Source organism: Micrasema longulum, unplaced genomic scaffold (genome assembly GCF_059751315.1).
Source record: "Micrasema longulum isolate JH-2025_06_02 unplaced genomic scaffold, ASM5975131v1 h1tg000453l, whole genome shotgun sequence".
Taxonomy (NCBI): domain Eukaryota; kingdom Metazoa; phylum Arthropoda; class Insecta; order Trichoptera; family Brachycentridae; genus Micrasema; species Micrasema longulum.
The window spans coordinates 496,993-512,326 of NW_028277652.1; the positions used below are offsets into that span (position 1 = coordinate 496,993).

The 15,334-nt window shown below is 31.5% G+C and overlaps 1 protein-coding gene across 1 annotated transcript in view; it reads left to right on the forward strand.

Annotated features, from left to right (window-relative positions):
- Window positions 1-15,334, forward strand: part of LOC148281483 (agrin-like) — a 198,568-nt gene that overhangs the window by 161,023 nt on the left and 22,211 nt on the right. Inside the window, exons 4-5 of the mRNA XM_088226646.1 lie at window positions 3,601-3,816; window positions 14,446-14,661. Of these exons, the coding sequence (XP_088082772.1) occupies window positions 3,601-3,816; window positions 14,446-14,661 (432 nt within the window). The remainder of the gene's footprint in view (window positions 1-3,600; window positions 3,817-14,445; window positions 14,662-15,334) is intronic.

The following is a 15,334-nucleotide window of genomic DNA, read 5'->3' on the forward strand; positions in this document are numbered from 1 at the left end:
GGTTAATAATATATTCGATAGTAAAAGACAACTCAAAATATTAAGCGATTGAAATTTGTTTGAAATATTTTTGTTGATTTTTTATTCGAATTTTTTTTATTTGTCTTTTATTAAGTAGATTTTTTCCTTTTCTTATTTTAGTGGTGCATCATTAATTATTTGTTTTGGCAAACAATAATAATATCATCAGTTTTACTTAATAATAGAATTCGATTCAATAAAATCGAAACAGTATTTTTAATAAAAAGTATTTTACTCACTACTTGTACCAATGTTCAATTGTTGATTTTGTAATCCTCAGGTATTATGCTAGTAACTGAAGCCTTAGTCTAAAACTCTTATGTTTATGTAATTTTTGAGTAAACAATGTTGCAATACTGTTTTTTGTACACAGTTAGGTGAATGTAAAATATATTATATTTATTTATGTTTATCTACAAAGCATAATGTTATTCGATACTAAAAAAAATAAAATATAATTTCCGTTTACTAGATACATATTTATTGGACCTTCACATTGACTTTTTATAACGTGAAAAGCTTGAACTGTAATTTTGTACCTGTCATGTAAACCGAAACCAACGCACCGAAAATTTAAGTTTAAATGCGTGATTTACAGTGTATAACTAATTCTATTGAAACAAATAATATGAGTAAAGAAGTGTGCAATAAGTATAAGACCAAGTTGCCACAAAATGGTAATTATTTACAGTGTAACGGAAAGTGGGTGAATCTTTTTCATAACATATGTATGGGACGAGAAACTTCACTGCACCGCGAAAGAGACTTGTGGGTATGTGGGTATGCAAAAATTGTACCTAGAATCTTTCTAAAACGCTCGAACCCAGCGCACACACCACTCGCACGCACTCGGACCTCGTACAGTCACCTGCACTCTCCACTGCTGCTAGTGGTTCGTCGACCAAAAGGTGTAGGAGACAAAGTACTACTAGATGACATCTTCCGAAAATTAAATATATTAGATGATCTTAAGGTGGAAATATTAGAACTAAAAAGCACTGGAGAATTTATTAGCCAACCATATAAAGATCTTGTTCAAATATCACACGAAAATAAGAGGATCATTTACGAAGTAAAAAAAAAGGGTGAATTTTCTGAGGTTCGGAAAAAAGAAGATCAAGTAAAATTTTAACCACCGAAAATAGAGGAAATACAAAATCCTCTTACGAAATTATCTATAGAAATTCACGGAGTTGTTTTTTACGAAAGATCATTAAAAAAATAGTGGAAAAAAATTGCGAAGAAAAAAATGACAAGTAAAATTAAATAAATAAAACAATACGTAAAAAATCGAAAAATAAATGAAAAACAACACAATAATAGTTCAGTAGGAGAATCGAGAAAATTGAGCATAACTTCTCAAAAAAGCCATTAAGTTGAACGATGGATTAATTGGAGGAAACAAAGAGAAAAAAAAAATACATTAACAAGTTGATTTTAGTAGAAAAAATGTTATTCTGAAACACAAAACAAGCAGCCAAGGGAAAAAACGATTTTGTTTGAATCAAGAATAACAAATTTCTTGTAAAAAAAATCTTTTGTAACGCGTATGATAATCATAAGAACAGAATCTAACATAAATGCATTGGAAATGGAATAAATTAATATCTGAAGTCAAAATGGATAAAATAAAACATTTCAGGCATCACCTTTTTTTTGTAAGATATTAAAGTCCATTCAAATGATTATTGTAATGAATACGTATTCATGGACATTAAGGATTGGTTTAATCAGATCGCCGCTTTTTCAATTAAAAAATATTAATTATGTGAGTATCAGATTACTGAAATGTTTTTTTTGTGATTTTTCAATTGAAAAATATTAATTTTGAGTACTTGAAAATATTTTTTATAAAAATCAGAATGTGATCGATCTTATTATATTCATCAGGTGGTAAGAAACACAATTTATATCATCAGTTGTCGAATTGAAAACCAGGACTCAAATTGTTAAAATGATTATTTCCCATTTAAAAAAATAATAAAATCTATTTAAAAAAAATAATCTTAGTATAGTTTTATTGTTTGTGTTTACTTGATTCTATGTGATAATTTCCTGTCTTTATCCAATATTTTTTTATGTATTATAAGTTAAGCGGGATCTAGATATCGTTTACTTTTGTTTACAAATTTTAATGAATAAAAAAAAAAAGTATATTAATATTCGTGAAAATAAAAAATCTTACAAACGTTCTAATTATAAGATCGGTTTTTTTTAATGTTATAAATATATCCAAATGTTTGTAGATAGGCTGAATTTCCTCTCTAAGAAGTTATGAAGATCTAAGTTAAAAAAAACTTTAACCAGCCTATCACAGGTCGTAAGCCCTGTAAATGCCCAGACTTTTTTATTTCCCTCTCCAAAATATTTTATAAATTATCGAAAAACCAACGTATGCAAAAACCTTTTTAAATGATAAATTAAAATTCTTATTTTTAAAATACTGTATTTTTTACTGTATTTTTAGGGATACAAATAACAAAAATACTCGATTCAGGTTAATTTATCGGAATTTTCGCAAATATTTAATTTAGTTTAATTGTAGTAGAGCGGAATTTGATTTTCTGAGCCCTTGTTTTATAGGTACCACAAGACCACTATTTGATTCGGATAATAGTTAAGGCTACGTCATAATAAAGAAATACTTGTGTTCCAAAATTATTGAGCAAAGTAGCTTGAGGGAATTTAGAAGCCGACTATCCACACACAGCTGATTTAGTTCTGGAAATTAAGCTGCGTAAAGAAGAAAGTTAACTAAATTATTCCTTAGAAATGCAAACTTTATGAAGGTTAATAAGGGGGCAGAAGGATGTATGGACATATGCCAATGCGTCGTCCATACTCATCAGACCCCACATATATCTTTGTTGTGTTTTATTCAAAAATCAAAGTTCTTATCCTGTCGCGGCCTTTCAGATACTGGTGTTTTTCTGAGTTGTGCCACGTATCGTTTTCTTTTCTAGTCAACGTTTTGGAGAGCGTTACACTGTCCATAATCTGGGCTGATGTCGTAGTGTGCTGTTGTCGTATGAGGAATTTAGCTAAACCACCAATTTTGTCTCATAAAAGCAGACAAAAAAGAAAACATTCATATATCACAACAGAGATGATAAGATGCGCTTGAAGTGAATCTGTTTTTGGGTAAAATATTAAATAAATATTCGTAGAATTTAGAATTATCGAAGTTTTGTTACGAAAGTTGCGTGTAATAATTATAAGGATTTCCTCCGTCAAGTTGATTTGTAGTTTTACTTTCAAGTTAATTTACTATAACTTAATAAAATACAAAGAAATAAATAATGAACAACACTGGCTGAATCTAATGCTAGGCGAAGACAGTCTAAATTTTGTTTTTCAGTCACTTATGACGTGTTGCGCTTCTGTATTGGTAGGCCTGGCACCTAGAGTTGCAAGTGTGAAGTAATGCAAATGTCCATATGCTTCAAAATATCATGAATTTATCGAAACAAAATCCAGAGAAGATCACAAGCTAGTGCACAGTTATTGTAGAGTAAACTGTACAGACATTTTTACAAGTGATTTTAAACATGAATTCTTATTTTGGTATTACTTTTTCAGACCCATGCGCCGGAGTGAGCTGTCCTGAGCCGGAACAGTGCCAACTAGACACCAACCGAGTAGCAGTATGCAAGTGTGCGGAGGCTTGCCCTTTGGAGTTTACTCCTGTCTGTGGCTCTGATGGCAAAACGTACAGCAACGAGTGCCAAGCGAGGAGAGAAGCTTGTCGAAGTAGGCGTCAGCTGAGAATCATCTATAGAGGACAATGTAGTTCAGGTAATATATTTATTTGTTAATATATTCACTAACCTATGAAGGTTTTTAGGCTGTGCTTGTGGTAAGACATACTTTAATAAATATTAAGTGTTTTTTCATGGTTAAATAATCGGCACGTTAATAAGAGGTCATGGGTTTGATTCCTGATATGTTCAACTTAAAATATATTTTTTTAAAGTTATATTAATTTTAACAAATAAGTAACAAACATAATTGTATTTTTGTTCCCGCAAAGCCGAAGCTTGTCTGCGGGTTACGTTACATTATTATTTTTATTTTTTTTAATTTATAAAAGTACTTAGTTAAATAATAAATGATCAATAAAATATATTTATGTGCACACTTAAGTTCCACTTGCTGTTTTGAATAAGTTTTTGACTGTTTTTTTTAATGAATATTTTTTTCTCACGATTTTCGACTGGTATTAAATGAAAAAGTTTTGGTACTACACTATCTATTTGAAAAGGTATTTGTGAACCATAATATTTCACAGTCTCTGGAAGTACCTGAAGCATAAAGCTGATCATCGTACTTTCATGTTACATAAATGGTCACGGTACCCCGCGGCTGGTGTAACAATGTGGTGTCCTGTGCACCATACGGTGCGGAAAAGGAATAATAAATTATAAAATAAATTTACAGATTTGTGTGATGAACTTGTTTGTGCAAAAAAAAAACGACAGAAACCGCACAATCAATTCAATATCGGGTCATGTTCCATAAGAACATAAATGGGTTAAACATTGGGTCTCACATATATTCTATTATTGAAAAAGCTTTCCAAATATTGTGCTTCATTTTAAGAATTTTTAAACCCTATAAAAAACCAAATACATTGAAGACTTTATGCAAAACTTTTGTACGCAATAACTTAAAGTTTGCATCCGTTGTGTGGAGCCCACAATATATAACGAACATTGAAAGGATTGAAAATGTACAACGAAATTTTTTTAAATGCCTAGATTATAAAAAAAACAATAAAACGTTTTGCACTTACAGCCAATCTTCCTAACAAAATGGATTTTTTACCCTTAAAAAAAGACGCCCTTTATCTGAATTATGCTATTTGTATAAATTGTTTATTAGCAAAGTAAACTCTTTTAACCTACTCTTAAATAATTAATCTTAAGTCCCCTTTTGCGTGACAAGGAATAAGTATTCATTCCATCTGCCAGTCTGTAGCACTAACTTTGCACAAGACTCTTTTCTCTATCGTTCTTGTTCAAACTATATATGTATTTTTCATCTATTGATATATTAAACATGCTCCTTAATTATTAAAAAAATAATTAAGAATTATTTTTTTTGGCTGCTATACGCTCCCACTTCCTATTTATTGATGCTCACGCTTACACATACCTAAACACTTACTCCCACACAAATACACCTCTACACATATTTTTATAAAAATACAAACAAACACCCCCCTTTGTTTTACTACAATTTAATATGTATGATTTTTGTTTCGAAACTTCGCTGGTCAGTCTTTAAACCGTATCTTTTTTATGTTATTATATCATTTTTGACTGTTTGTTTCTATCAAATAAATAAATGAAATAAACAAATAAATAAATAATTATTAATATTCAAAGCATTAACATTGTGGTCCAACATTTTAATATTATGTTATTAAAATTTGTATAAAACCACTCACCAACTTATCTGTCTACCGGTTTCGAGACGTAACCCGTCTCTTCGTCAGGACAACAACACTACGCCAACATGCAAATACCACTACACACCTTCACCATAGTAGATTTGCAAAAATATAAAATCGACATGCAGGTTAGACACATGCTTCACTACGCCACCACCGAGGGTTAGTGACTTATGAAGTTAATATTTCAAAAGGATTAACAATCGGAAAAGGAGGAAAAAGGGAGGGGGAGCGTAGATTTGATAAACATAATATTAAAATAAACAATTAACTAATAAGACATTTCGAATAATTTGATATGAAGTAAAAACCAGTAAAAAAAATATTATAAAGTTTTATAAGCAATAATAAAGCATCTAGAGATTTATAAACAAAAATACAAAGTAAATATTATGACATAAATATATTATACTGGTTTTTTGCTTTGAAGCAATTTACATACCGTGTTTTTACTTATGATTATTTATATTTTTTTTAAATTTGCATTAACTCCATAAATACTAGAAAGTGTCATATCTCCAAATTTGACTTTTGCGAATAGACGCGTTTTTGCTTATAAGGGCAGCACACGGCCCAGTCAGTCGTAATGCCTCTGCTTGATGATAGTTGTCACCAGGAATTGCTGCGTCTGTTGTGGTCTTGATTCTACGTTCCTTACGAAGTCAAATCACTGAACATCAAGATTCCTTCTGAGGCACATTTTGACAAAACTCGTAGTTTTCTGTTTTGGGTCCTAGCGAGGTGCTTGGCATATGTAGAATTCTTAAGATTCATAAATTTTAAACAATCGATTCCTCTTGAGCAAATTGATTATAATTCTTTTATGTGTGAACTTAACTTAAAAACATTATTTACTAGACGGACAGTTAGTGATTTGAAAATTTTGTATAAAATTTTCTAACAGCTGTTTGGACGTCCTTGATTTAACAAACCTCATAACATTTCATGTATCTTTAACTCGGACCCGTCAGACTAATAAAACGCCATTTTATATAAACAAATCTAGTAGTTATTATTATGCACAAACATACACTCGCCTATTCAAGACTACATAAACTTAGCAATGAATTTAGCTCTGTTGATATATTTTGCTGTTCAATATCCAAATTTACAGAAACCCTTTTATTATTGATATTGTTATTTATTGTGTCATTTAGCCATTTTGTGTTTGAGTCCCTATTGTTTTTAAAGTTTTATTTATTTCATTTTTTACCTTGAATTTGTTTTATTGTATTATTTTTTTATACTAACTATTAACTATTTTTTAATTTACTGCTTATAATTACCATATGGTAACAGATATCTGTGTATTTTTTATTATGCTAGGACGTTTAAATTAAAAAAAATAGTGGTACTCTAAATAAATATAAAAAAATAGTGGTACTATTTTTTTAAAATTTATTTACTTATCAAAAACATTAAACAAACATTAGTTGATTACAAACACACAGTTTATAGTAACACAATCAAGAATGCCTCATGCCTGTAAACATGCAGGCATTGTATAGACGGCATTTAGTTTTCACTGAGTAAACGTTTGACCTTCAGACAGATTTAACCTTAACCGCAATCCAACCTCTTTTTTAAAGCTGTCACATAAATATGCCATACAAATTACATTTATTTTACTCACTCGGCTCTTATTTACGACTTTTTTTTTAATTGATAACAAATATTTGCGTTCTTACGATTTTACCAAATATTTAATTTTGAGGGCCATTTTCAACGAGTTGTAAATAACTCACTATTAGAAAATGGGAAGCAAGTTGGGGTAGAGTGGGATTCGAACCACGGACCTTTGAGCCGCGAGTCCGAGACACTAGCCACGGGACCACAGCCCGATTCGCTGAAGTAATATGTTTTTGCTGGTATTATTTTGCTTTTATTTTTCGTTTAATTATAATATTTAATGAGAAGGTTGAATAGAAATGGTTATTTTAAACGCGTAAATTTTTACGCATTAGGCAATATTTTATGCTCCTAATGTGTATTTTCATTATTATTCGAGATTTTGCTATCAAGAAATGTATTATACTCAAATTAAAACACGGCAAAATCTTCAGTTTACAGCAAAGGGATACAGTCCTTGAAAAAAGGATAATGACGTAAATATCCGAAGGATCTAGATGTCTGGAGGTGTATTATAGGTGGGTTTGAAGTAGATTGTCTTTGAAACCCAAAAGCGGATTACCTCTCCTAAGAACTCATATACGGGAATTTAACCACCAGTCTAGTCAGAAACTGGTAAGAATATATATATCTGCATACATCCACAAATCTGCAGAATCAAACAAGAAGAAACCAACCAATAAATATACCGAAAAGTGACAAAACCGTTTTTTACGAAGAAAATTTACTGTTTATAATGTGATCAATACATATATATATTTTTAAATATCAACTATCATATTCCATACAAAAAAGTAAAAATATATACATAGTTGTTTTGACTATTTAACTAGGATTATTTATCCCGCTCTATGCTAGTTAAAAAATATATTGAAAACAGTAATTTTTTATTTTTTTATTTTATTTTCTTTTATTTAGGAAACATACAGTACAGTTACAAAGTTTAATATTTTACACAATTAGACTTAATTCTCATGGACCAGTGAAGTTTCCATATTATAAAGCAATTAAAAGTAAGGTTAATTATGAAAGTATAAAAAAGAGAAGGAAAAAGAAAAACATAAATAAAAGTTGTTTAAAAATTAAAATTTATGTGAAAAAAATATATTTTTAAATTTGTAGTTTGTAGTGAGTGTTTACAAATGGAAATAATATAAAAAATGAAGAAAATTTGTAAGAGTAATTGAAAATTAAGAATTGAAATAAAGAATGAAAAACGTGCTCAGATGTAAAAATAAAATAAAATAGTATTAACATTTTAAAAAAAAAGGAAAAAGTAATCAATACATAAAAACAATAAAAAAGGTCAAAAACATAGTAAAAATCATAGTTAAATACATGGCAAAAAACATAGTAAAACATTTAGGAAGAACAAAATACGTGTTTTAAAAAACCCAACCAGTAAAATACGTAGTAAAAATAAAATACACAGTAAAAACATATTAAAAACCTGATAAAACCCGAAGTAAAAACAAAATACATAGTGTCAAAATATGTGCGCATAGCAATAAACATATAAAAAAACACAGTAAGAAAGAAAGTAAAATGAAAAAAACATATGAAAAGATTTAATTTAAAAATTGTATTTGTATCGTAGAAAAACATCTATAAAAAAATATAGTAAAAACAGAGTAAAAAGTAATGAGGATCTTCAAAAATTTAATCAATGAAAAATGAAAACAAAAAATACATAATTACAATTCAAATAAGAACATGAGTTGACCATCTAACAGCCACCATCAACCCCGCAGATTCATATCGACCAATATTGTTATGTTAGATCTAAGAAAAGTATAAAAATAATTAGTTTTGGGGATGTTAGTTGAAAATAACCGTAAATTAAATAAGTACAGAACACGGGTAAAGAATTTGTAATATTGATGTTGATTTACACAAAACATAGATTTCTGATTCTGATGAAAAGGTTTACTTCCGTTTGTCATCTAGTTCCAAATTAAATGCTTACAAAACTGAATTAAAACATTGAATTATAGTGGGCCTTACTTATAAACCTGGTAAAAATTTACGCCTAGGCATAGTGGTAGAATAAGGAAAGGAATACCATTCTTATTCAACCACTATGCCCATGCGTAACTTTAAACAAGTTAATGAGTAAATGCCTCACATATATATACGATTTGTTTGTTTTAAGTTTTCAAAAAATCTTTTAGTTTTTAATAAGGAAGGTTGTCGATTAAGAGTTGGTGTAGATTTTCACACCGTTTCAATAAAATGAAAATGATGGTTTGAAAATAGGGTTTTAATTATAAATTGGCTCTTAAACGTTCATCCGGTTTCCGATCTTATCAGAAACACGTGATTTTTAAAAATACAATGCACGGAATATATTTTTTTCACATTTTTTTGGTGTTCCGTGGTTTGACTTTGTAAGGAATGGGGGAATAAGAAAAAGGATACAGAAAACTCCGGTGACAACTGTCATCAAGCGGAGGTGATACAGTTGGCTGAGCCATATACCGTGGATGCCACCTGAAAGCCTTAACCGCGAATGCCTACTTTACAAGGCAACAGGTTCTCGACGTCATGGACGTCAGCTGCTGACCGTTCGTCACCAGTTCATGTAAGAACTACGAAACGTGAACCTGCTTTGGGACGCACAGGAGCTGGCAGCCGGCAGAGATGCAAGGAGACTCCTTGTAGACATCACGTGGAATGGACATGGAATGATGAGTTTGTTAGACATATTTCTTAACATTTTTACGAACAAACAATGGTTTGAATGGTACGACAGCGTAATATTTTAGTATGAATTTGTCATTTTCTCCATGTTTCAAATGGAAAAAAAAATACAGTTCTGCGTGAGAAATAGAGCTGAAATTTTTAACGAGTGCTTTGTATTTAGTAGTGTTTTACAACAATATTTCAATGTCCCTGGACTTGTGCTTGAAATGTTAAGATTAACACATCATTTTCATATAACAGATGATCAAATCACGTTGCATTTGGCATATCAATGCTCTTCGCGCTCAAACCAACAGTGGTACGCGAGAAGCAGCGAGCACGGATAGAACATTCAGATGAGGAGGTAGCCTTTTCTTCTAAAGTCAAACGACCGGCGAACTTTCCTTTAAACACTTTATTTTAACAGACATCGTTAAAAATTTAAGCGGTAAATAGAACGAATCTCCGGCCGGTGATGTCTAGAACTGTGCAGCGTCCCAGCGGGCGATCTCCTCTTGTGGCGCTCTTCTCTCTCTAGCCGCCGCTTGGTAGGAACTCTCTCTTTCTTGCTAAGACCTACCCTTATAACACAAAAATGACCCTTATGGTTATTGCATCTGGACGGCGCAGTTTTCAAAACATATTACAGTTTTATCAAATGATCCATATCACATATTAATTCATTCAAATTCTAATTCAATTATGCAAACCTATGATAATAATTGATAAGTCCATCAAATATTTTAATCCTCCACAAACACCTATAATGAACTACACATTAAAAAGGTTACTAAAATTCATAAGTCTTAAAATATAAATTATGGGAAAATGTTTCATCAGAACATAATTACAAATACTCAAAAACATTCAGAGAAGACATTGTCATTTAAAAATATATTGGGTCAAATTAGTATATTAGTGGTTTATAGAATATTATGACACCTTTCTTCGTATCGGCAACAAAAAAATCCTTTCAAAATAGTACACTGTGCCCGAGATAGGAATGCTGTACTTTGGTCCGCTTCGTCCTATCACGTTTAACCTAATTCTCGCCAAAAATCACATCTGAGAACGTAGGTTTTGTCTGCTTACGTAAAAAAAATACCTTAACGTATAAGGGAACGAAAGAAAGAGCCAGCTATATCTTCCCAGTATATCTCGAATTTGAGCCATTTCAATCCTAGCTACCAGAGGGCATGGTTCGACAATCGTAAAGGAGATTTATGGTCTCCAAACAATGTCCAGGACACCGACCCATAACACGGGCAAGGCATTTACAAAAATTCACATTTTTTTTCTAGATTCAATTATTTAGAAATTGTAATTGTATTGAAATGGAAATTAATTATCAATCCTCTGTGATCTGCCCAATTTATCTACTGCTGTATTTTGGCAGCAACATTTAGTCCTCTTTGAACCATCATGTGCAGACAAGGGGATTATGATGATGATGACATTTTTCTGCGTGGATTGATCATTAAGTATGCTATTTGTGACATATTTGCCGATTTTTTTTTGGATTTAATTGTGTTAGGGTTGGTTTCTTCTTCATTACTATTTCTTATTCTCGTAGGTATCTAAATGTAGGTGTTTGTGAATATGGGCGATTGTTTCTAACGATGGGATAAACAAGATGTTGGGCTGTTTCGTTTATTGTTTTCTTTATTACGGTACAAATAATGTTATCTAGTAATTAAGAACCATTTTCGTTTAGATTTGTGTTAAATTGGGTAACTAGGATACGAAAATCATTCTAATGACTTTATCCCAGCACAATTTTTCTACATTGTAAACGTTAAATAGATACGTAAATATTCACGGTCGCCGTTTTGAATATGTTTCTTTTTTGGATGATCCCATGTAAGTTATATTCGTTCCGACGTTTCGGCTCATTGCACGCCACAAAAATGAGACTGAATGTGCCCACAGCTGACGTACTGACTGCAACACGGTATACATTTACTAAAACAAGGTGTGTCTTTCAAGTTTTGTATATAGAGCTGGATCAAAACAGTTTTTCGAAGTATTCTACTCGAACATAATACATTTTTGCATGCCCTCAAACCTACTCTGGAAGCATTAATTCTACTCGTTTGTTGGTACTGATGAAATTGCGTTTTTGAAGGCGTCGACTGCTTCTTCTAGCAACTGGAACCTTTGATCACGCAGTTCATTATTGATTTTTGGAAAAGTAAGCAAATTGTTAGGCTTTAGCTTGGAACTGTACGGAGGATGGTCTAGCAATTTGAAGTTTTGTTTTTCCAAAAATTCTGGCAAGCTGTATGAAAATTGCATTATCTTGGTGGAGGATGATTTGTAGTTAGGGATTGGTTTTTCGAAACTCAGCAATGACTTCCGGAAGACGAATAGTTGTATACTAACTGACCGTAACAGTTTTTCGATCTTGAAGAGGAATTGTTGCTACATGACCTGCTTTTAAAATAAATGTTAGGATCATCTATTTGAACACATTTCGAGAACGGATGAATGTTGTTGCCTTTTCTTCACCTTGGAGCACTTATAGAGGATTGGCATTTTTTTTTAGTTCCCATGAGTAAGTCCACAATTCGTCACTACTAAAAATTCTGTACACATTTTAAGAGTTTCCTGCGTTGAAGCGGTCTAGAGCTTTTTGACATCGATTGACTCTAGCTTTTTTCTGTTCTTTAGTCAACAGATGCGGTATCCAACGTAAAACATTTTTTTATAATTAAAATCTTTAACATCCCTAATGATACCTCAATATTGCAATATGTCGTGGGTTGATTTTCCTTGATGAGCTTGTGCACAGCATTGACGTTTTCCTAAGTGACTGCCATTTTCGGTGCACCTGTCCTTGGATCGTCACTAAGACACAGCCGTCTACGTTTAAATTCGCCATACCAACAAAAAATTGTCGATTAATATACTGCTTTATTTGCGAAAACAGAAATCGATTCAGGCATTCTTATTGAGATAATTATCTTTGAAAGTTCATTTCATTGATTCCAAACTTTCATAATTTTCCTTCTTTTAAAGAACACGCACTATCCTGGATTCAAACTAAAGCTATGAACTCTTTTTTTCTTTGATATATTTTGTTGCCATTTAATAATAAGGAATACATTTTGTTAATTTTTTAAATATTTTTTATTTCCTTTTAATTAGGTACTATAAAAAAAACCATGTAGTCTTTTACAAAATATATCATTTTCACTTTCTTATGTTCCACAAAAATATTATAACTGTCTATTTATAATAGGATACGGAGCATACGGTGTCCACAAATGTCACATGGGTCAATGTTACACAGTGTGTTAAGTGGCCACTTAAATCAGCCAATGACAGGTCATGAGCCCTGTAAATGCCTAGACTTACATATTCCCTTCTCAAAAATTATTTTCCATCTCTGTTGAAATAAATTTAAACAGTCATAACAGCCCACGCAACGTATGGTAGGTGTTTAATTGGAATAATTTTAAACTTTGCCATCCTACAAAAATCATTTTTGAAGTATTTTTTTGTTATCAAAGTTTCTTATGGTCAATTTTAGTGCAAATTATTTATTTTATGGACATTTTCAGAAGTGTACAAGTTTGGATTTTGTCTAAGGGAAGATACCACTGCAGGAGACTGCTGCGAGATATTGCATTGCTTTACATATTGTACTATTAAGCGGGTTGTAAAGATGTTTATGAAAAGTTTATGTTTTTGAAATATTTTTTTTTTGTTGTATTATTTTATAATATGCATGCTTCCACTTTTTATTAGGTTGTATACCAACTGAACACAGGGTTCTTGGCCTCACAGAGTTAGAAATACGTTAATATTTTTTGTCAAATGTATATTTGTATGAATATATAAAAATAATTTAGTAAATAAAAATTCAAACAACCTTTTTATTGTATTATATCATCCATCATTTTTTATATTTAGTGGAATTGGCCATGCATCTGAATTTTTTTATTTGTACAACTTTAATACAATAATTTGATGATACAAATCAGCATAATATAAACTTAATCGCACTTAAGTTGATGGAATAATTATTTATATCATTGGAGGAAATCCAGCCTGTCTGTGAACATTTGGATAAACCCAAAATATTGTTGATTAAACTAAGTAGTATGAGAAGTATTTTAAAACATAAAATATTTTCATGCGTTGCCTAGTAGGTGAAATGGTTCAGCCGGATGAATTCCATCCACAAAATATAGGTTAAGGTTAAGCTCTTCAAATGGAAGAGTTGAGGAAATGAGGATGTCTCAACATAGGCACAATATTGAATGTTATACAGTGTATAATGTGGCCACTTAAACAAGTCGATAACAGATCACAAGCCATATAAATGCCTAGACTTCCATATTCCCTTCTCAAAAATGTTTTACTTCTCTGGTGCAAAAAATTTATATCTCAAAAATTATTTGTAACAAATCAATTTAGATCTGTCAAAACTTTAGTCAGCCATTACTCAAAACTAGTAATTTATAGTTACCTCTGGAACTGGGCCTCCGTTTTGTTAATGGAATAATTTTCAGTCGTTTTGTCACCCAAACCATCAAATCATAAACCTTCGAACATACAACGTTATTATTATTAAATCGTCCCAAATCTGCTGAAGAGACTTCAGAAAATGAAGAAAACAAGTATTTAAGATTCCTCAAGTCCAATTGTTTTTCTAGGGGTGAATCCGTGCGAGAGCATCAAATGTCTCCCTGACGAGGAATGCAATATCAACAAGTTCGGGATTGCCAAGTGTGAATGTGGTCCGGAATGTGAGCCAGTAATGAGGCCGGTATGTGCTGAAGATGGGAGGACCTTCTCCTCGGAGTGTGATTTGAAGAGGGCGGCTTGCCAGACCAAGATGCCTATACAAATATCACACCCGGGAACTTGCGGTGAGTGTTAACTCAATATATTTACTTAATTATTACACCTCTTGATTCATTTCATTACAATACCTCATGATTTATTTAATCATTACATATCCACCAATTTGCAACAAAATATAGGAAAATTTACAGTCTATTGATTTTAGTGAGAAGATGGTCATTATACTTTCAACGATAAGTTCAAATGATTATACAGTACAAATAAATATGTTTTTTGTGGCTTATATTTAGATATTTTCCCCAAACGTATTATTATTCCAATCTGAATCTGAGACCTTCCGAGCCTAAACCGGGTATCTAGAGTCTCCCGGGTAGCATATTTTTTTAATAACTTTTTTGGTTTTCACCCTATAAATGAATTAAATTTTTTGTATGTTAAAGTTTTTGAAATATTTTCCTCCAGAACTTCTTCATTATCAATTCACAATAATGTTTACTTTTTTTCTAATCGCTCTACAATTTAAAATATTCAATATGTTGGTCAGTTTGCAAGTGCGATTTTTTATATTTGGGCGCATATTTGCAGCCCACAAAAATCCGGATTTCGTGATTTACATTTTAAATGCGTTTCCCCTCCCAACATCCTCTTGTACAGCCTCGCTTACGCAATCAAGACTTTAGATCAGTGCTGTTTAACGTGTCACACAGAGAACAGCTCAATTTGTTATCCCCTCAAAAC